General features: G+C 31.8%; 1 protein-coding gene across 1 annotated transcript; it reads left to right on the top strand.

Annotated features, from left to right (window-relative positions):
• The first annotated feature begins 9,251 nt into the window (after positions 1-9,251).
• LOC111705367 (protein amalgam) lies at positions 9,252-22,668 on the top strand. The gene is made up of 10 exons (XM_023477883.1): positions 9,252-9,563; positions 9,677-9,726; positions 12,005-12,096; positions 12,921-13,126; positions 14,084-14,581; positions 15,314-15,441; positions 20,222-20,272; positions 21,204-21,263; positions 21,967-22,042; positions 22,517-22,668. The coding sequence occupies exons 1-10, from the start codon at positions 9,530-9,532 to the stop codon at positions 22,639-22,641; spliced, it is 1,320 nt and encodes a 439-aa protein (XP_023333651.1). The 5' UTR covers positions 9,252-9,529; the 3' UTR covers positions 22,642-22,668.
• The last annotated feature ends 639 nt before the right edge of the window (positions 22,669-23,307 follow it).

Here is a 23,307-nt window from a genome sequence, read left to right as displayed (position 1 = left end):
CGATCCACTCATCTTAGAATCTTTAAACCAAGCTAAGAACATTTACGTGGTTCTCCCGAGTTCTCCAATCAAAATTTGAGGCAAATCGGTCTTGGGGTTCCTGAGTTATGATCGGACAAACAAACAGAGATCACAACTTTAAATACACGAAACATGACAGTTGGTGAATTGTTTTAAATGTCTTCTTCCATATACTGTATTAGATATTGAAGACTTTTTGAGCAGTTTATTTAATTAAAAAGTCTTCTACTAAAATATATTTTACTTTAAAATCAAATTTACGATAATACGGCTGTTATATTCCATTTTTTATTATTCTCTTTAGTATCAAACAACTTCAGAAATTATGGAAGAAGACATTTTAAACTATTCACCAACTGTCATGTTTTGTGGGACCCCTGTATATAGATACTATATTTCTAGTAGGTAACCCCCCTATATATTTGGATTGACAAGGGGAGGGTCATAAACTCATAAATTGTATAATCTACAATTAAGGACACGTGCAGAAAATATAATCTCCTCTACCCTATGTTCCTGATTATGCATAATGTAACCCTACGCTTAGTATTGAACAAATAATAAAATTAAGATAGGAAGTAAGAAAGAGACAAAAGTACTGATTAGAATATGTCAACTGTAGTTTATCTGGCTAAACCTGGCATTTTCAGATCTGTTATGGGTCATTTCTGGAGTCAAACATTTTAGCAAGAGAACGTATAAAAACCACTAGGTAGAGCAACAAGGCGTATTTTGCGGGAGAATATTTTTTATATTTTAGAGAAATTAAACTTTTCAGTAAAACATTGTAGCTTATCATTATCATTATAATTTCTTTGTTCCCAATTTTTCGGGATATGCGAAATAGATATGAAGGCCGAGGCCTTATTTAAAGAATTTAAACCGCCAAAAATCATTATTTTAAAGATTGGATAAAAAGAGTTAAACTCGAGCTATTTCTTTGCTCATAAGTCACCGTTCACAGGCCAACGTTCAGAGGTAGAATCTTTTGGTGGACAAAGTGTTAATCTACATCGCCCCAACTCAATATTCACAGTACACACTTTTAATTTAAGGATTAACCCGCCCCAAACTATTGTATTTTCTTTTATTTGTCAAAACAGACTATATATTGATCATACTTTTTGTCGACATTTTTAGAAATATCTGCGAGAAAATGATTTCTAAAGGGGATGCCCAAACAAAAAATATGGTGTTAAGCTTTGTTGATTAACTTCATTTTATTCTTATGTTTATATCTCAGCAACCACACAAGGTATCCTGTAGTGAAATACAATTAGGAAATAAGAGCATAAAGGCTGTGTTTAGTATGTTGCAAGACTAAGTTACAGGTCTGTTAATCCAATATAGATATCTTCACTCTTTCCGGCTTCAACCCCTGCACGGTACAGAAACAAGAAAACAAGATAACTCGTGCAATACTTGCAGGTGAAATTATCATTTAAAACCGGATGTATACAGTGTATATATAGATGGGGTGTTCGTTCATCGTCCGTTAACGACCCATTTTGTTCGTTATTTTATTCAGTTGTTCAAGAAAAAAATGTATTCGTTCGTTTACAGAATTTTTGTTTATTTTTCATCTTACTTCGTTCGTTTTTCTAACTTAACGATCGTTCTTAAAAAATTATTTGTTCAGAAAATCTATAGCTTTTTTTAAAGTTCGTTAAAAATCATTCGTTTGGTTAAAAACAGTCTTTTTTTATTTCAGAACTTCGTGTTCAGCAAAATCGTTCGTTTAGTAAAAAAACTAAAATTTTTAAAGTTTGTTCATAAAAATCGTTTGTTCAGTGAAAAAACAGCGTTTTTTAAAGTTCGTCTGGCTGATCCAAAAAATACGAACGATTTTTTTAGTTTGTTTTAAAAAAAACGTTTTTTCTTTTCTCTAAACGATCCAAATCGGTTGTTTATCATCCATTAATTTTTCAGAACGACAACATCGTTCACGAAAAATTTAGTTGTTTGAAAAAATTTCGTTCACTGAAAAAAACGATGCCCATCTTCAGTATACAGTGTAATGAACTTCCCATATTTTTTTGATATTTTCCGGAAATATTAAATACATACAGCGAACAACAAAACATACGTCAAATTTATAAAAGCGTTTAACATATATCTAAAAACGGATTGAATTTTTCCTCAACGAGTTTTGATTTACAACAAATATGCGAATTTTTTTATTACTTTTGACCGTTTTGATCGATTAGTTTAACATCGTTTTTTATGAAGATCCGATCGTATAAATATCTAAGATAAATTTAAGTAACAATACGTCGTTAAAGATTTGTAAATGCCTTGGTTGCCGGTAAATTATATTATATCTAAATTCCCCCCTATATATTGAGATTTGTTTTTAAAAGAGTGAGAATTTATATTATGTAGTGATAGGAAACCCATTAAAGATAATTGTTTTTACTTTCTCACACAGAACACATTTACTTAATATCATGTTTAAGATCGGGGTTCCAACCGTGTTTTAATCAACACTATTTTTTGTGAAGGTATTTGTACCCCTGGTCCGACAGGTAGGCCCTAGGGTAGGTTTAATACTTAATTACAGTTGGAAAACTGGTAGAATATGTCTCAAGGGAGTAACATAACAAGGACTCTGGGGACATCTTACACTACCACTATTAACCAACAAATACAACACTTTAGACACAAAACAACAGGTAAAGGTGTAACTAGAGATTTTTGCGAGGGAAAGAGGAAGGTGGGGGTGAAGATTTAAAAAAAATGCCTGCTAGATTATTAAAAATGTGTTACAATAATTAAGTTATAAATCGAATACAATTACAGTTTCAGAATCTTGAAAGGCTTATTGTGGATCAATGAAGAAGAAGGGTATTTCTACATTTCGAATAGTACTTTATTCCCCAAACATTGTTTTTAAAGGTTGTACTTTGTGCTTTAAAGTTTGAGTAGAGGGGGGAGGGGGGGGGGGAACAACAAGAAAATCTTGCATATTTTTTTTAGTCTGTTTGCGTGATACCAACCCGTGAAATTTAGATTAGTCCTGAGAGGAGTTCAAAGTTAATTTTTAAAAAGTAATCATCATCAAATCAAAGATCCAAAACAACATAGTTTTCCATCTACAGAACTAAACACGGAGACGAGAATTCAGCTTGAAATTTCCAAGAAAATTATATGTATCATATTTATTTTTTTAAAAATATTTTTTTTAGGCCTTACGGCGATTTCTCCAATAATAAATTGTCGATTCGCAACCCTATGGACGATTTTTAATTTTTTTTTTATTACAATATTTTTATTATAAAGTAAAAACGTAGCTACCTCAAGTGGGCGGCTGGCTGATTTCTAAAAAAAGTCACAAATCAATTACCCCATTGTCTATATCGTTTTTTTTTTCTTTCTTATTTTAGATTTATCAAGAACAATCAAGCGTTTTTTTAATCAAAAGTATGTCATATATATATATACATTAGATTCACTCAAAAGTATGTCATATATATATATACATTAGATTCACTCAAAAGTATGTCATATATATATATACATTAGATTCACTCAAAAGTATGTCATATATATATATACATTAGATTCACTCAAAAGTATGTCATATATATATATACATTAGATTCACTCAAAAGTATGTCATATATATATATACATTAGATTCACTCAAAAGTATGTCATATATATATATATACATTAGATTCAATCAAAAGTATGTCATATATATATATACATTAGATTCAATCAAAAGATAAACACATGTCTGATAAGTCCATTTTCTCATTAAACAATTTTTTCCTGATGGTCAACCCATTTTCTCATAAATAACTCATTTTCTTATGATCAACTCATTTTCTAATGATCAACTCATTTTCTAATGATCAACTTATTTTCTAATGATCAACTCATTTTCTTATGATCAACTCATTTTCTAATAATCACCTCATTTTCTGATGATCAACTTATTTTCTAAAGATCAACTCATTTTCTAGATATCAACTCATTTTCTAAATATCAACTCATTTTCTAAATATCAACTCATTTTCTTAAGATCAAATAATTTTCTAAAAATGTAAACATTTTCTTCTGCTGAACTCCTATGTTGCCCCTGGAATAAAGATTTGCAGCTCATCACAACAGTTTTAATCTGTAAAGTGCAAATACACGTCCATTAGGTTTAGAGGTGATTAGATTTCCGAGACACCCTGGACTAATGATATTCATGACCTGCTGATATATAATGGAATAAACAGGATTAAGAAGTATCTGGCAACTATCTATCTATCTATCTATCTTTTAATTTCTCTATCCTCTATTTATTTATTTCATCTCTCTATCTATCTATCCTTCTAATTTATCTGTCTATCAATCTATCTTTTACTTTCTTCCTATTTAACTTTTAATCTATCTATCTATCTATCTATCTATTTATCTATCTATCTATTTATCTATCTATCTATCTATCTATCTATCTATCTATCTATCTATCTATCTATCTATCTATCTATCTATCTATCTATCTATCTATCTATCTATCATATCTATCTATCTATCTATCTATCTATCTATCTATCTATCTATCTATCATTATATCTATCTATCTATCTATCTATCTATCTATCTATTTATCTATCTATCTATATATCTATCTATCTATCTATCTATCTATCTGGTTGATTATCCTACTATTCTAAATATTAGATATATCTAAATGTATACTCGGTATAAGTTGTATAATTAATTGGTTTAAGTTGATGTATTGTAAACACAACATGTGGACAAATACAGGGATACAGGGATACCCAGGAGTCAGGACACCCTCAGGGATACAGGGATACCCAGGACATCGTCAGAGATACAGTGATACCCAGGACACTGTCAGAGATACAGGGATACCCAGGAGTCAGGACACCCTCAGGGATACAGGGATACCCAGGACATCGTCAGAGATACAGTGATACCCAGGACACCGTCAGAGATACAGGGTAGAGATGTCAACGTTTTGATTTTTCTAGATTTTAGCTTTCGTTACGATGGTGTTCATCAAAAGAATTAATGTTAGAAACGTTACGTTGCTTATTTTGGGGGTATATTCCTCTAACGTTAACGTTTAACGTTAACGTTAGGTATGAGCTCCTATAACGTTAACGTTTAACGTTCACGTTATATAGAATATATCCAAACGTTACACATTATTGTAACGTAACGTACAAAAACGTACATTTTTACGTTACGTTACACTATCGTTGACATCTCTAATACAGGGATACCCAGGACACCGTCAGAGATACAGGGAAACAGTGATACCCAGGACACCCTCAGGAATACAGGGATACCCGGGAGTTAGGACACTCACAGGGATACCCAGGACACCGCCAGGGATAAAAGGATACCTAGGACACCGTCAGGGATACAGGGGTACACAGGGTACCCTAAGGAATACAGGGGTACAGGAATACCCATGGTACCCTAACTCCTCAGGGATACAGGGATGTAATACATATCAGGTAACACGGTATTCTGTAAATCTGCAGTACGTTGTACATTATTAACTATCTATGTTTGTAAACTACTACGTAAAACCCATTTAGAATAAATACGTAGCAGGATTTGCCTAACCTGTTATATATATAATGACGTACATCTTAACTGTGCCTATTTCAACTGTAATACTTAACATGATTGCCTGAGGAATTGTAATTACGTCTTTTAACTTTAACTTGTAACATATCAACCTCAAATACACTAGTTGCGATAGAGACTCCCTACTGATAATTGCAAAAGAGTAATAGTGTCCTTGTTCAGTCGTTTTTATATTTCATGGGATTGTAGCCTTGTGGATTGTGTCCTTGTTGAGACATTGATAAGTCACAGGATTGTAGCCGTGTGGATTGTGCACATTGATTTGGCATTGATAGACGAGCTTCCGAATGTTTCGATAGCTAACGAGATCGCGCCCAGTGTTAGTGGTGTTCATGGGATTGTAGCCGTGTGTTGACATTGATAGTCAAGAGAATAAGAGTTGTAACTGGATAGATACAGTGACACGCACAGATAATGTAATTCATCTAATAAAAAGTGTTTTTGGAAATTCAGAGGAACACTTATAAATACAGGGATGCAGGAATACAAGGTTAAAGAGACACTCATGGATGCCAGGATACAGGAATACACGAATACAGGGATACAAGGATACAGAGTGAGACACTCCGGGATACTGGGATACAGGAATACAGGTTGCAGGATTACAGGGATACAGGACACTCAGTCAGGGATACAGAAACATTCAGACATTCAAAGGCATTGAGATACAGGGACACAGGAATACAGGGACCCTTAGGTATAAAGGGAATGGATACTTTGTTACAGAAAAACAAGGATACAGGGATACAGGAATACAAGTATACAGGAATACAGGGATACAGGGAAGGAAAAGGATACCGGGATACAGGTATACAATATCTGAATATATGTACATATAATATTCAATTGACGGGGGATATTATGAATATCAAGATTTATTGGATGCCAAGAAATAAATCAAGTATTTTCAAACAAAATCTTCCTAAAAAAGACAGGTAAATAAAAACACACCTGTTTTATATAATAAGGATTATCTAAACTCTTTAAAAATCTTAAAATAAAATCTTAAAATTTTCTCCGGTTTGTACTTTTACATTGACGCAACGGTACTCAATTTTGAGTTCCTCAAAAATTAAACTGTTATTTTTTATCTTTGAAACTTGTAGATAACAGTTATCTTCGTAGTCCACAGATGTATGGGTCTCTCTGTACATAATATAAAGTTTCTACTGTAAATAAGTAATTACATTTCATTTTTTCGACCCAAACGATTAATTCATGATTGTTTATTAATTGCTTGTATATGTTCAGGGTGTTAAGGTGTTGGTAATTATAACACTCTCTCTCTCTATTATTTGTGATATAAAACATTGATTAGAAGTAATCAATATTAGCAGGAGGGGAGCTTCAGGGTAAATAAGGGCAGAATATCAGGTGCTTAAATATATATAATTTATTAACAAGAGATGGTACTATATATACATATCTATGTTTATGTTCAAGGTATACAAGGGTAAATGTGTAGTGTGTACACTGTACAAGTTATACAAGGGTTTATGTTCTAGGTATACAAGAGTTGGCATATGTGTACTTGGTATACAAGGGTTTATTTTCTAGGTATACAAGGGTATATATGTACAAGGTATACAAGGGTTTATGTTCTAGGTATACAAGAGTTGGTATATGTGTACTAGGTATACAAGGGTTTATGTTCTAGGTATACAAGGGTTGGTATATGTGTACAATGTATACACTGGGCTTATGTTCTAGGTATACAAGGGTATATGTGTACTAGGTATACAAGGGTATATGTTTACTATGTATACAAGGGTAGTTGTGCACTAGTTATGTATACAAGGTTATATGTGTACTAGGTATACAAGGGTAAATGTGTACTATATATACAAGGGTATATATTTACTAGGTATACAAGGGTATATGTTTACTAGGTATACAAGGGTATATGTGTACTAGGTATACAAGGGTATATGTGTACTGAGTATACACGGTTATATGTGTACTAGGTATACAAGGGTAAATGTGTACTATATACAAGGGTATATGTTTACTAGGTATACAGGGGTATATGTGTACTAGGTATACAAGGGTATATGTTTACTATATATACAAGGGTAATGTGCACTAGGTATACAAGGGTATATGTGTAGTAGGTATACAAGGGTAAATGTGTACTAGGTATACAAGGGTATATGTGTACTGAGTATACAAGGTTATATGTGTACTAGGTATACAAGGGTAAATGTGTACTATATATACAAGGGTATATGTTTACTAGGTATACAGGGGTATATGTGTACTAGGTATACAAGGGTATATGTTTACTATATATACAAGGGTATATGTGCACTAGGTATACAAGGGTATATGTGTAGTAGGTATACAAGGGTAAATGTGTACTATATATATAAAAGGGTACATGTTAACTAGGTATACAAGGGTATATGTGTACAAGGTATACAGGGGTATGTACTATATATACAAGGGTATATGTTTACTATACATATACAAAGGTATATGTTTACAGGTATACAAGGGTATATGTGTACTAGGTATACAAGGGTATATGTGTACTGGGTATACAAGGGTATATATGTACTAGGTATACAAGGGTAAATGTGTACTATATATACAAGGGTATATGTATACTAGGTATACAAGGGTTTATGTTCTAGCTATACAAGGGTATAAGTGTACTAGGTATACATGGGTATATGTGTACTAGGTATACAAGGGTATGTACAAGGTATACAAGGGTTGGTATATGTGTACTAGGTATACAAGTATATATGTGTACTAGGTATACATGGGTATATGTGTACAAGGTATTTTGATGGTATAGGATTGTATACTTGTATGCTTACTTACTTGTATACTTGGAGAGTAGTTGGTGTAGCCCCCGCTAGGGACATTTAACAAAAAATTTTCCACACAGTTTTCTTCTGGAGATCTTGTCATATTCTCAGTTCATCAGTTCATCTCAGAAGAAGAAGTGGTGGGTAACTGGTTCCAATCATCAATGGCTTTTTGGGTAAAGAAATTACTTCTGATGGTGGTGTTGGTTCTCTGTTTATTCAGCCTAGGTCTATCATCTGATTGTCTGGTGGTTCTCACAGATACTTGATGAACTCTTTTAAACCAGAATTCATCTCCTTCAACCTCTAGGGTTTTGTAGGTCTGTATTAGATCATATCTAGTTCTTCTTGTTTCAAGGGAGAGAAGTCCTAGTTGTATGAGTTTTTTAGTATATCCAACTGCTCTCAGGTATACTAGGTATACAAGGGTTTATGTGTACAAGGTATACAAGGGTATTATACTGATTGTCCTGAGCTGTAAGCTCTGAAAATAATAATGTTTATAACTAAGTTGCCAACATATTAAATTAAAACTTTTGATAATCGTCGATCCAAACTTTTTTAAGCGCATGATATATAGCTGTAAGTTTATAAGTTGTAAATAAAAATTTTCGTCAAACATTATTTTTGTTCATACATTTAAGTTGTCAATGACATGGGTCAAAAAATGTGAAATTAGAAATGGGAGAAAAAAAAGAGTTTTATTGCGTAAAGTTGGTTTTAAACTTCTTTCTTTTCTTATTTGAGAAACTTGTTTCATTTTCGTCTTTTCTCTGACAACCTGCTGCTTTACTTCCTCCGGCGGCCTTGCCCTTCTCCCTTCGACCTCTTTGACCCGGCCCGGAAACTCGAACCAGCCTCACTACCGGAGGACGGATCCACAATCTCTGGTTGAGGATCAAACCTCGGGAAACCAAATCTCATGGTTTCAGCGTCAAATATGGTCTGTCGCAGTTCTACTAGCCACCAGTACGGTAGATTGTAAACCAATTGTATACATTAGAACCATTGTTTACAATTTGATCCATTGCTTACATTAGAACCTCCATTGTTTACAGTCTCAGCAGTACATTAGCATGATCGTTATAGCTGTCATAGTCACAATTGCAGGTATTATTTAAAGTCTTAGAATTGTGAAGTTGAATCTTTTGAAAACTTCACTTCAGCGAAGAAAATAGTTCTTGAATATTTTTTTGGATTAAAATTGTATTTTTATATTTTAGTTCAGATTAGTAGTGGGCTAAAAGAACCGGTTTTAAACACAAAAGGAAAGGTAGGAACTGCAGAATAAAGCTATGATAAACGAGAGAAATAATGTCATATTTTGTATTCCGTACACAACACTAGTTTTTACACTAAATCTATCAATTTATATCTAGAATCTAACAAACCCCCCCCCCCCCCCCGTTTTAAACACGACACATAGGGGTCACTTACAATGTAAACGAGTTTGTCATTGCATAACTTGTTCTCACGCAAAAATCAATCAGGATTTTGCCAATTACTTTTTTTATTTGCGTAACAATTTTCTAACGTAAATGTTCACAGTCCAGTTGTCCAGTGTCCAGGTCTACGAACAAGAACTAGAAGATGGTGACTTCAAACCAAAGGTCAAGACCTGAAGATACTTCAAAGTCGACCGCGGGTCTAAAAACTTCTTGCATAATTTTTATATTTGTGTGGATCTCAGCTATGTAGAGCTCAGTTGATGTGGCTAAACGATAATTTAAGCAAAAGGTATATCTTCCGGGTAGGGCTGGGCATCTATTTTTTGGAACGATGTTTCTTTTACAAGAACGAACGGAACGGAACGAAACAAACGATTAAAAAAGTAAGAACACGCCCAGTCCTACATTCTGGTTGTCATTCTAGTTTTATTCTGTAGCCCTCGCTTAAATCTTGGTTTATAGCTTCAATAGTTTTGATCTTTAAAATGAAATGGGTATTGTTATATCGTCTGTTCACAACAACCCCCTACTTAACTTCTGACCTACTAACTTTCCGACCTACATAAATATAGGACCTACGCCAGCTGTTTATTTTTGTAATATTTGAGTGTTAGGTTAGGTTAAGACAATTTCTGGACCGAGCGCTGCGGCTAGGACAGGCTAGGGGGCCGAGCGCAGGGGCTAGGGGGCCGGGCGATGCGGCCACAAGTCCATATAGGAGCTGTAAAATAACGTGCTAGTAGGTGGATGTGAAATATAGCGGATTTGTCGTAGGTCAGAAATTGAGTATAGTGGATTTGCGTATATCGAAAGATACACCATCAATGATTTGATATTGCGTGTTTTTTCTGTTTCAAAATTCCTATCCTCTAGGCTCTACCACATAAATCAATGAAGAGTCATAAACTTCATTAGCCGCCCGTAAAATTTGAAGTATTTCTTTGCAGAAAAAAAGTAAATTCCATGCTGTTCAATTTATCGGCATGTCCAACCATATGTTTTGCAAATTTAATTTCATCGTGAATAAATTTTCATACTTTTCTTTAATTGAATAAAAAAGTAGAATATCTATGTTGTTGTCACCAGTGAAAAGTTTAAAATGTTCAGCCTTGAATTAATTTAAAACAGAATATAATTTTAAAATGAAGTGGTGTGGTTAATTTAGCTGTAAATAAATGAGTAAATTAGATTTACTTTGCAAGTAACCCTGGGCGCTTCCCACCCATTTTTATAATTTTAAAATCTTTTTCCTGTAAGCACCCTGATTAAAATCCTTTTCTAAACACTAGGCACTGAACATAACTCTAAGCCTTAAACACTGAATACACTAAACACTGGAAATTGAACACTGACCACTGACTACCTACTACTGACTACTGAACACTGAACACTGAACACTGAACACTGAACACTGTACACTGAACACTGAACACTAAACACTAAACATTGTCATAATTTGTGTGGTCAGCAATTGACCATGATTGCCTGTCATTTTTAATAACTTAATAAGAGAGTCGACTTAAACTACGTCTCCCAAAATACATATTTATACATTTGTAAATTCAATAGTATGTATCTACATTGTGTACATAGATAGCATACATGCTATTTAACTTATAATTTTACACAAAACCCGAAATTTTATCCTTAACAATATTTAAATTTTAAATTTCTTTCACTGGAAACTCTTTAAAAAATTCGCCCCCCCCCCCTCGAAAATGTAAAATTTTTAAAAATAACGCTGTATTTAAAGTGTGTTCTAATCTTAAAATTAAACCATTTTTGTTTCCGTGTTAATATAGCTTGGTTACCTCTTTAAAATTGTCAATAAAAACTTAAAAAGCTGCGAGCATTTTCATTTTTTAATGAAATGAAATCGTTTTGACAAAGGAAATGATTAATAACTGCAACATGATAAAAAAGACTTAATATTTCAAAAACTTTTTTATCTTCTACATCCGGTTGCAAAGATCAGAGATTGTAGCGAGTAATCAGTTCCTTTTGTTTTATATTATCTAAAATTTGCCTTCATTTTCCCCCATTTTGTGCCATTTTACCTTGGGTTCAACCTTTTGATATTACTTCTGAATAAGATGTATTTAGCTGTACCAGGGGAGACTAGGAGATTCAATCAAACTAGAGTGTTCTGTTAGTTTTCTTGGGAGAAATGTTTTATTATGGAAACAAGGGCCCAGGTAGTTTGTACAGTGGGATCCAAAAACCTGTAGAATAGGTAGACGACATTAAAGATCATCTTTTAATGTAAAATGAGTTTGTGAACACTGCAATATAATTGTTGTGTCGTCTTTCTATTATAGGGTCCCACTGCATAATATAGTTTTGTCTTATTTTTTTTAAAAGAAAAAAATTTACAAAAAGAAAAAGATTAAAAAAAATGTATAGAGTACGACGTTGAATATATGTTATTTTTTGATGAGAATAGCAATATCAGAAGAAAATTTAAAATTGAGCCATCATGTTGAAAAATTTAAATATTTGATTTTACATGCATATACACTTCAATTTGATAATGGATTCCTGATCACTGATCTATTCAATAAGTTCTACAATTTTCTCAATTTTAAGTCAGAATTACAGATTCGAAATTAATAATGAATATTGGTTTATTTAGTTAAATGCCTTAACATGTCCAGAAGTAAACATTATTTTCTATCGGAATGCGATTAAAGAAAAGTTAAGGATTATGACAGGATCATACAATAACAATCATTCTTTTCATAAACAAATATAATGATGAATGAACTTGGTGTGAGAATACCTAAATAAGCTCAGTAATCGATATTTTTGTTTTTTTAAAATTCCCAGATAGGGATTAGAAAATCAGAGATTGTAGCAAAGTCTCAAATCCTTTGTTGTAAAAATCTTTTATATATTAAAATTTTTTTGAATACAGATTAGTACTGAGTTTGTTGGGATTGACTTGGACAAGCACAGCTTTCTAGCAAGTTTCACATTTTAAAGATCTATCCGGTACAGATTAAACATTATATTTGATTAGGGTGTTAACAGCTGGAGGAATGAAGGTCCGAAGGGATCCTAGACTAGAGCTGAAAGGAACTGATCTTGTAATAAAGAATCTTGAGCTTGAGGACAGGGGAGAGTATGATTGTGAGGTTGAAAGTGATAGAGAGGTTCCAGTCTCTATCCGTCATAGCCTTGATATACTTCATCCTCCAACAGCTTTTCCAGAACCCAATTCAGGAGGTATACTTCACAATTTACATGATTTTAGGATTCTGTTCTTCACTCTTTAGTTTTGAACTCAACTAAATGATTTTACATTGACTTTTTAAATATTTTGCTAATTGTTAAAGGTAATGTTCGCGAAAATGGAAAGGGTTTAAGGCTGACATCAAATAGAATTCGATATCTATCGTTACTAATTTAACTTTTATCTGTGAAAATGGTTTGAAAAAATGGTCTATACAAATTCACTGAGTTGCAAAATTCCATTCAGATTGTAAATAATTCAATTACATTTAAATTTAAACATTTGGGAATTACAACCTATATGTGTCAATTCGATTTATTCATATGAAGTTGATATTTCATGATATTTTGTATATGATGTACTTTAAACGATGATTTTTTTGTCATTAGATTTTGCTAGGCGTCTCACCCACGTAAGGACGCCATCTGACATCAACCTGCACCCCCTTTCTTTTTTTCACGAACACTCCTTTTAAAAGAGCCTATTTTATTAATGAGAAGATTCGAATAAGTTTTACGAATCCTGAAGTATATCTAGATTTATCTATTCAATATTTTGATGATATCTGAACAAAGAGCAAAACTTTAAACACTTTTAAAATTAAAAATGAAGAAAACACTCTGGCAAACGAAATTGTGACCTGGATTGACTTGAATACCTAGATCTCAGAATCATGTCAATTATTAAATATATTAGTTTAATATTGATCAATGCTTCATTTTAAATTCAACACTTATTAATTAGTATTCATTTTCATTTCAAACTTTGACAATAACTATTTTATTTCCAGTGAATTGCAGAGAGCCCCATTAAGTATTTGCAAAAAATTGGACAAAATAATTCTTATTTTAAAAGAGCTCTTGTTTGTTAAGCATCAAATACAAACTTTTTTATATTTCCCAAAATATTCATTTTTCATATTTTATTTGTAAAATACATTTTATTTTTAGGACTGATTGTAAAAGAGGGTACGTTGGTGACCCTAAAATGTGGAGTAACTGGTAACCCTATACCAACTGTAACTTGGATAAAGGACGGGGAGCTGCTGCAGGAGGGACAAAGTATCACTGTGTACAATATAAACCGGTTCCATGCTGGAGAGTACAAGTGTACAGCTGATAATGGTATAGGAGAACCAGACAGTGCAATAATAAATATGGATGTACTCTATCCACCTGTAGTAGAATCAGAATATCCCAGGGTACTTGGAGGAGTTGGCAGAAAGGTTGAGCTCTCATGTAAAGTTCTTGCTCAACCAGAACCAGAGATCAAATGGTTTAAGAACACGAACCAGGAGATTAAACCTGAACCAGGGGTCAGGAGTTTCAGGAGTAATCAAACCCATCATGTTCTAACGTTTCATCATATGCATGAAATAGACTTTGGAGATTACTTGTGTGAAGCAGCAAACAGTCTTGGATCAGGCAAAACACATATACATATATCAGGTTTGTTAGTTAAACAGAAAGTATAATTTTACTGAAAATTGTATGTTTCCACAAATTTATCTGTAACACCAAGGAATCAAAAGTTTTTTTAAGTCAACATAAATATGCAATTATTAAGCGTTATTGCTAGAATGGGGTCAGAAACAAACGAAAATTGTATGTTTCCACAAATTTATCTGTAACACCAAGGAATCAAAAGTTTTTTTAAGTCAACATAAATATGCAATTATTAAGCGTTATTGCTAGAATGGGGTCAGAAACAAACGAAGACTTCATAATTGAAGAATGGCTGTTCGTAGTTAAAATTTGACAACATTTTGAACCTTAAAAAAATACTGAGTTAAAAAAAATTACATAAAATACAAAAGTGAAGTATACCATTCAACATTACATGTCAAATTAATGTAAATTGAACAAACAATAAAGATCTTTCATGTTTTAAATCATTACTTCTTTTGTTGAAGAGCCTTTGCGGAGAAGATTAAGTTTCAAATTTCTAATATGTACTGAGCTGAAAACTTTAGAATGAAATATCCTTAATCCCGATTACTTAATCTGAGTATCCAATGGACACACTTTTAAGAAAAAGAGAGAATCAAGCATTAATTTCGATATCCACCATTCTAAAGTTTTCAGCTCTGTATAAACTTTTTTTTCATACTTATACTGAAAATCAGAAAGAGAAGATCTATGAGGTCTCCTACTTCCTAGTGTAAAGTGCTTTTGTTCCAGGTATACCAGAGCAGCCCAAGTTTGGCTCCAAGGTGGAGAGGATAGATGAAGGAGCATACTCTGTATCCTGGAGGGTTCAAACATACAGACCTATCTCAGAACATACTCTATATATCAAACATGTTCAGGTAATCTTCCTTCAAGTTGCTAGCACTGGAACTGATTGCTAACCTCAAACTCGAATTTTCTAATTCTTACATGTTTTCCGCAATTGACATTTCTTAATATTAATTCTTCTGGCCTACTTAGTCAAAATTTGAAATATCAAAGGTTTATACCATCAATTTAAGTTCTCGAGATTAGAGTTCAGTTTCGCAGGCATTGAATTATTTCCATTTAAAAATAGTTGAGAGGTGTAATTGCAAATACATAATACACAACATATTAGAGATAACAGACATTTAACAGATAAAACATCTTGTTGAGAAAATTTTCTGAGAAAAACTAAATAATTTATGTGGTCAACAATTTGTAACCATTTCTTCCTAGTTCTCTTAGATCACAGATTTGTATGGTTGTATATCTAGGACAACTCTTATCTCTGACAATGTGATTTATTTTTCCGACACTCTGCCCTGGTTAGAATATTTATTAAATCCAATCTGTACTTCCTTTTAGATAAATAAAATTCAATTTAATGGAGTCAGACATAATCTTTTCAAAGTTCCTTTCTATCTATCTAGTTCTTTTCCTTTTTTTAAATATACTTTTAACTCCCCAGTTTGATAAAATATTAACCATTAATTTTGGTTTTTTCCATGTAATCTTTGAGCAAACCAACCACTCAAACCTAGATTAAATGTAAAGGAAAAATGTATGCAAAATTGTTTTAATTAACCGCATAAATATGAACAATGTATTCGGTTGCATATCAGAAATTCAACCTTTTTTGGTTCTTCTCAAAAGCTCGTCAAAAAAAGAGAATAGAAATATTTAGATCTATCGTAAAATTTACTTTTATTAAAATAAAAGTTAAATATTTGACCTGCAACTATTTAAAAACACTTAAATTCCACTGGCAACAAGTTCAAGAGGCAGGAGGAGGATTTATCTGGAGTAAAGAAATGTTTCTGACTAATATATTTCTATAGAATCCCTGGGTTTAAGATTTGACACTATCTTTAAGAACAGGTTATCCCCAGGATTGGTCTGTAGGAGACAAGACCTGGTTAAATCCTTCAATTAGACCGGATCATGAATCAACATACATTTTTATATATACACATTTTAGGACAATGTTAAGAGCTCGTAACTTTTGAACGAATGTAAATCGTTCGTTTAAATCCGTTCAATGTTCATTGATTATTCTAGAACGGCTAAGACTAAGAGTTTATTTCTTATACCATAGCTGAAAATTTTAGAATGGGATATCCTTAATCCCGTTCTGTTAATTAATCTAGAGATTAATAACAAGAGGAGAGCAAGCATTATTTAATCTGGAGATTAAGAAAAAGAGTGGATCAAGCATTAATCCCGAGAATAATTCAAAAGTTACCAGCTCTGGTCAAATTTTATTACTTTTCAAGAATAGAAAATTAAAACTGCATATTGCTGTCACAATTGCATTGTGGTGTTTATATAGTTCCCTAACATATGTAGAATTGAAATTGAAAAATTAGGATGTAATTTGATTAAAGGGAGTGTATGTGTAATTTTAAGTAACTCCTCATTACAACAATACCTTTTAAGCCTTTATCTGATTAATAATGTGGAAGATATTGTCCTTTCTCAAGGTTTGAAAATGTTTATTTCGCGTTGAAATGCACAAGTCAATTATGTAGAGAAACCCCTGTTGAAAATAAACAGTTTTTTTTCAAAGATATTTGATAAAGCACTCCTGTATGCCGAGTCCATTAGCGCCTGATCCAATCAGGGTCGAGTCATGTGTTTGTTGTCTATTCTGAACCAACAGAAATAGTATGGCGGTAACTTCTATCTCAATATCCAATTAGAGTTATGAATCCTTCAAACGGTGCTATCAGTAAATGAAAATATTTACTTTTACTGAAACTATAGCGAATAGTTTTAAGGGCAACATTTTGAATTGGGCAGTGTTACTTTTTCATGGAGGGTAACTCGAAATTAAAAATAGATGTTTTTAATTTTGAAATGCTTTCGGTCATTTGATATTTGATATTCGATAGTGTAAAATACACCCCCCCCCCTCATATATAGAGAACTGGTATTTTCAATCAGTTCCTGCCAATACAATATAATCCTGAGGTATGAATGTTACACACAGAGAAATTACTTAACCTCGTGCTGGGAAACTTCTAACAGGCGTTCAACCTTGCAATATCAAACATTTCATTCAGACATTTAGTTCATTTCATTTCAGACATTTAGTTCATTTCATTCAGACATTTTGTTTATTTCATTTCAGACATTTAGTTTATTTCATTTCAGACATTTAGTTCATTTATTTCATTTTAGACATTTAGTTTATTTCATTCAGACATTTAGTTTATTTCATTTCAGACATTTAGTTCATTTCATTCAGACATTTTGTTTATTTCATTTCAGACATTTAGTTTATTTCATTTCAGACATTTAGTTCATTTCATTTAGACATTTAGTTTATTTCATTTCAGACATTTAGTTCATTTCATTCAGACATTTAGTTCATTTCATTTCAGACATATGGTTTATTTCATTTATGACATTTTGTTCATTTCATTCAGACATTAAGTTTATTTAATTTCAGACATTTTGTTCATTTACTTTCAGACATTTTGTTCATATCATTCAGACATTTAGTTCATGCGATTCAGACATTTAGCTCATTTCATTCAGACATTAAGTTTATTTAATTTCAGACATTTTGTTCATTTACTTTCAGACATTTTGTTCATTTCATTCAGACATTTAGTTCATGCGATTCAGACATTAGTTCAATTTATTCAGACATAAAGTTCATTTTATTTCATTAATTTAATTTATTTTATTTCAGATAATTTTCGCCCTTACTTTAAATGTTTATCTTTTATTTAATTATCAATTTGATTAAGTAATCTTTTCAAACTCTATCCAGTTAGCAACTTTATTTTTAGCTGAACGGCGTCAATTGTTAATTCATAAAGCATACTGAATTTGTTAATATTTCAATTCACTTAACCCCGGATATAAGACTTATATTAATAAACTTTTACTAAAAAATCTTTGTTTTTATTTTGTGGTTGTTCTGCAGAGTGAAAGAATGTCAATACTAGTCCGGATATTTTTCAACTTTTATTAGAAAAAGACGAAATCATACTTTTAAATTTGACCAAATTGAATTCCTCTAAATAATCATCAAAAAAAATTTCAAGATAAGGACCCCATACAAGTGATGTTTATGAAACTAAACACTATTTTTTATTTATTTTTTAACATTCCCGGATTCCTATAATAACCAGATCGGATCAATACTAGGGAAAAAAGGGGCAACAAAGACCCCCCCCCTCTTTATCTTTTGTATAGATATTGAAGATATTTTGTGCCAGTATTTATAAAGGTTTTTATGATAGTTTTGACGGAGTTTGAAAACGATATCAAAATTATGGCTAAAAATATTCTCATACACAAGATGCACTTCGTTATATTTTGCATTACGCGACTTATTCATTCCCCGCCCTTCTCACAATTTTTATCAAGCACAACTGTTTTGTAAACAGGGCGAGTCAAAAAAGTGTGATTAGCGGCGTCTGATGCAAAATTGTACCATTTTTGTGCAACTTTCTGTATGGTATTTGTTCACTGTTGTTTGGAACTTTATTTTTGGTACTCAATGACTCAAAAAAAATCCGCGAAACTTTTTTTTCTCTCAAAATCAAAAGTTCAGAAAAGCAAAAGTATGTCTATAAAATTCTAAAATTTTATAGACATTGGTTTTAAAACTTGGAAGATATGTAAAATAAATCCACAAAACTTCCGTAGACGATAAATGCACAGTTAACAGGTTAAATTCATTGAAAATGCTGCCCTTCATTGTTTTGGAAACACTTTGCCTCTAATTCCTTGCTTTTTAGTATATTCTAAAGTTATAAACATATGCCATTGAAAAACAACTTTTCCTTAAAAAATTGCGAATTTTAAGTGATTCAATATTTTTAAAATTTTAGAATTTGATAGAAATAATTTATGTACACATTTTTGCTTTTCTAAACTTTTGATTTTGAGAGACAAAAATTTTCGCTGATTTCTTTAAGCCATTAGAGTACCAAAAAAAATCCAAAAATTAAAAAAATACCAAACAGGAGAGTTGCACAAATAAAAATACAATTTTGCACCAGACGCCGCTAATCACACTTTGTTTGCTTCACCGTGTAGCTACTGACAAAATTTTATGCAAGTACTCGAACGTTACAATTTCCTCTCTTTAAAATAATGTCCATAAAAAATATTCAATAAGAAGTAAATATTAAATTTTTTAAGAGAGCACATTTTTAATAAAATATGAAAATCATCATTATACATAATATGTATTACTAACTGAACACGTTGTAAATATTCTGTTTAACGAGGGTAGGAGTGCGTTTCATCAGTTCTCTGCAACCGATCCACCGTCTTCTAACTTTATCCGATCCACGTATAAATACTCATCATTGTATTTTTAAAATCAGCTTTCAAACACTTCTATAAAGACTCATATGGTCTCGTTAGGAATAAAATAAAGTTACAATTTTTTTCTAACGAGAAAACAATGTGACATTTCAAAAATTGTTTTTCAAATTTGGTGTCCTGAAAAAGTTTTTGTTTTCATAACATTTGAAAATTTTGGATGGAAACCAAAAACTTCAAGAATATTTCATCAATAAGCGTTTGTGTGTGGCTGTAAAAGAGGTTTGTGTGGCTGGCCTTCCTTCCTCCCCTCGTTTACCTTCTCTAACAAACCAACCCAACCCGACCTAACAAAGTGTTCTATTTCAGAAGAATTTTGAAAGTGAGTGGAAACCGCTACGAATACAAACTTCACACAAGGTCTAGGGCAAATCGAACCAAACCAAATTAAGTTTCAGGAAATCTAACCAAATCATATAAGGTTCCCGGAAATAAAACGAAATCATGTATAGTTCCCGGAAATAATACTAAACCAAGTTTAGTACCCGGAAATAAATCAAACCAAATAAATCTAACCTAACAATTAATAGGTCCCGGAAATAAACCCAAACTAAATGCAGTTCCTGTTCCTGAAAATGAAACCAAACCTAATCTAATTTCCGGAAATAAAACCAACCCAAATATTTTGATTTCCGATCCAAACAAACCTTAAACCTGCTTAAGATTGTTACAGTCAGACCAAATATTTTATGGAACATCTAACCAAACCAAATCGAACTTTTCAGGTTAAATGCTTTAAAACTAATCTATGGGTGTTGTTTACGGTTTTTGTTGTTAGTCATTTTTCAAATTTAATTGAAATGATACATATTTAATTTTTTTTTAATGAAGAAAAATTGAATCATAGAAATGGAAGATAAAATGTTGTTTTAAAACATTTTTCCCCTCAAAAAGGAACAAAAATCAAATATTTAAACTAAATTTTACTTCCAGAATCTTGAAATAATTGTCCATTCAAATATGAGCAACTCTTTTTTATGCTTGTAATCAGTTTCTCTTTAAAGCTGTTGAACGAAAATCCATTAACGCCTTTTTTGTGAATAAAAGAAAAACTAGTTTAATCATTTGTATATTCTTGCTTCTTCCGACTATTTCATGAATTGATTTTACAATGATTTGGGATTTAACTATTTTCCTCAGGTAACCCAGGAACTGTAAAGGAAAATAATTACTAAACTTTTTTACGTTTCCTGACACAAACCAAAAATCCCCCACCCCACCCCAGTCCACCTCCTTAGCCGCTACAGTTTAACGGAGAGGTTAAAAAGTACGATTTGTTCTTAATTAACAGAATTCAGAGGAATTTTATACCTTCACACTAACTAACCTCATAGAAGATGAAATGTACCAGGTGAGGTTAAATTGTTTCCAACCAATCAGGATTAAGCGAGGTTTAACTATTTCCAACCAATCAGGATTAAGCGAGGTTTAACTGTTTCCAACCAATTGAAGGATCAAGTATTGATACATTATTTTTATAGTGCCCACGTTGGATATCAAGGTCAATCTTTCAAGTTTAAAAACTGCCAAAAAAATTCAGATTTCCGGTATTGTCTTAACAATTCTAGACAGGGTATGCTTCTTAGAATAACTAAAGAAACTGAGTTCTTGTCGCAAACTCTGATTTTCTAACCCCAATATCTTTGCAACCCAATGTCTAAGCCTTTAATATTTTAAACAATGGTTTTTTTAGATAAACAGTTTTAAAAATCAAAGGTGTAAATCATCAGGTTGCTAAGATTTAAGTATTGGAACATTTTAGTTTATGACAGGAAATCCGCTTCTTTTTAAAAAAATTAAACGTGTGCTATGTAAAACAGGAGGTTTACAATTGGATTTCGTATTAGTTCATACTTGTATGTTTCATTGAGAAAAATAGAAGAACAAAAAATTAAAAGGAAATAGAAATTTCCGACAAAAGTTAAAGTTCTGAGTTGAATTCCTAATAGAGTTCCTAATTCCATAAATATGGAATTACTAGTATTTCTAAACAGGTGAACAATTTCTTTTATTAATCTTTTGCGTACTGTAACATTCAATTAGTTATTTTTCAGATTGAAGTAGAATCCACGAATATTTTTGGAACAAGTCAACGCAGCGAACCCTTTACATTGTATACCCACAGTGCAGGTTACATTTACAAATATGATTAAGAGAAAGAAATAATTTTAAAAATTTACAATATTTTTCACAGGGTTATAAATCAAAATTAATAGACATTGTTTTATTTCACACTCTTACTATTGGCCCATTTATGGATTTCAGACTTTGCCACAAACTCTAGTTTCTAACCCTATACCTTTAAAAACCAATAAAACCAAATTATAAAGATATTATATAGGCATTAGTAAATTTAAGTTTAAGGTAAAAACTCAATTACTTTATCACGGAATATTTTTTACATGAAAAATGCAGAATTCATTTTGTTAATAATGTTTAATGATTATTTAATTTCAAATTTTGCCCTTTAAAGGGATCTGGTTACTCACCTCAGGCTTTAATTTTATAATCTATTTATCTTTACAACCTAATAACATAAGCTTTAAATATTTAATTGAGAGTTGGAGGCGAGTGTTCAGCTGTTCATTTAAATCATTATTTTAGAATTTTACTCGACGCAGAAACCACAAAGTTATTTCTCCTTCTTCCAAACAAGCTCTGCGGTTCAAGAACACACAACAATATTTAATCTTTTTTGTACATTGGTTTTAGTGATTTTATTCAAGTAAAATAGGAATAAAATATTTAAACAGTTATTTAATGGTTTCAAAGAAATTGACTAACTGGATATCTATCTATCTATCCGTCTATCTATCTATCTACTATCTATCTATCAATATATCTATCTATCTATCTATCTAACTATAAGTAGGTAAACATTTCCTTGGTTGTCATTATACCGGAAACCTATGAGTTCTGTTTGTTTTCAACGGAACTATCAAATTGATTTATCTGAAATTCAGAACTTAGAAAGATTGAGAAATGGAAATAACTACTCAAGAGAAGCAGGGGGTAATGTCAATAAAAATCTAAATGTGTCAAAATTATGAGGTTTAAGCTAATGACTATTTATCCTCTTAAAAAATTAATTATTAAAAGAAACACAACGTTTTTTCAGATAATTTATTTAGTAATTTATCAATTTATTTTAAAATAATTTAAAAGAAGTCCTTAAACACCTTAAATAAAACCCTAACTGAAGTGTTTCTGGGTTACTTTATTTTTGTAAAATACACTGTCTGCTTGTTTGCAGGTGTACATAAAAACTATTTTAAGATCCAAAGAAAAAAAGTATTTACTAACAAATCCACAAAAATTGAGTTTTTGTCCTAGCTCTAGGAAAGAGAATGATCTTTTTGAATAAAATTTTCGAACTCGAATCTCCTTTGCGTTTT

The sequence above is a fragment of the Eurytemora carolleeae genome, unplaced genomic scaffold (genome assembly GCF_000591075.1).
Source record: "Eurytemora carolleeae unplaced genomic scaffold, Eaff_2.0 scaffold659, whole genome shotgun sequence".
Classification (NCBI taxonomy): Eukaryota; Metazoa; Arthropoda; class Copepoda; order Calanoida; family Temoridae; genus Eurytemora; species Eurytemora carolleeae.
The sequence above is the reverse complement of the archived record's forward strand: the minus strand, read 5'-3'. Positions and strand labels throughout refer to the sequence as shown.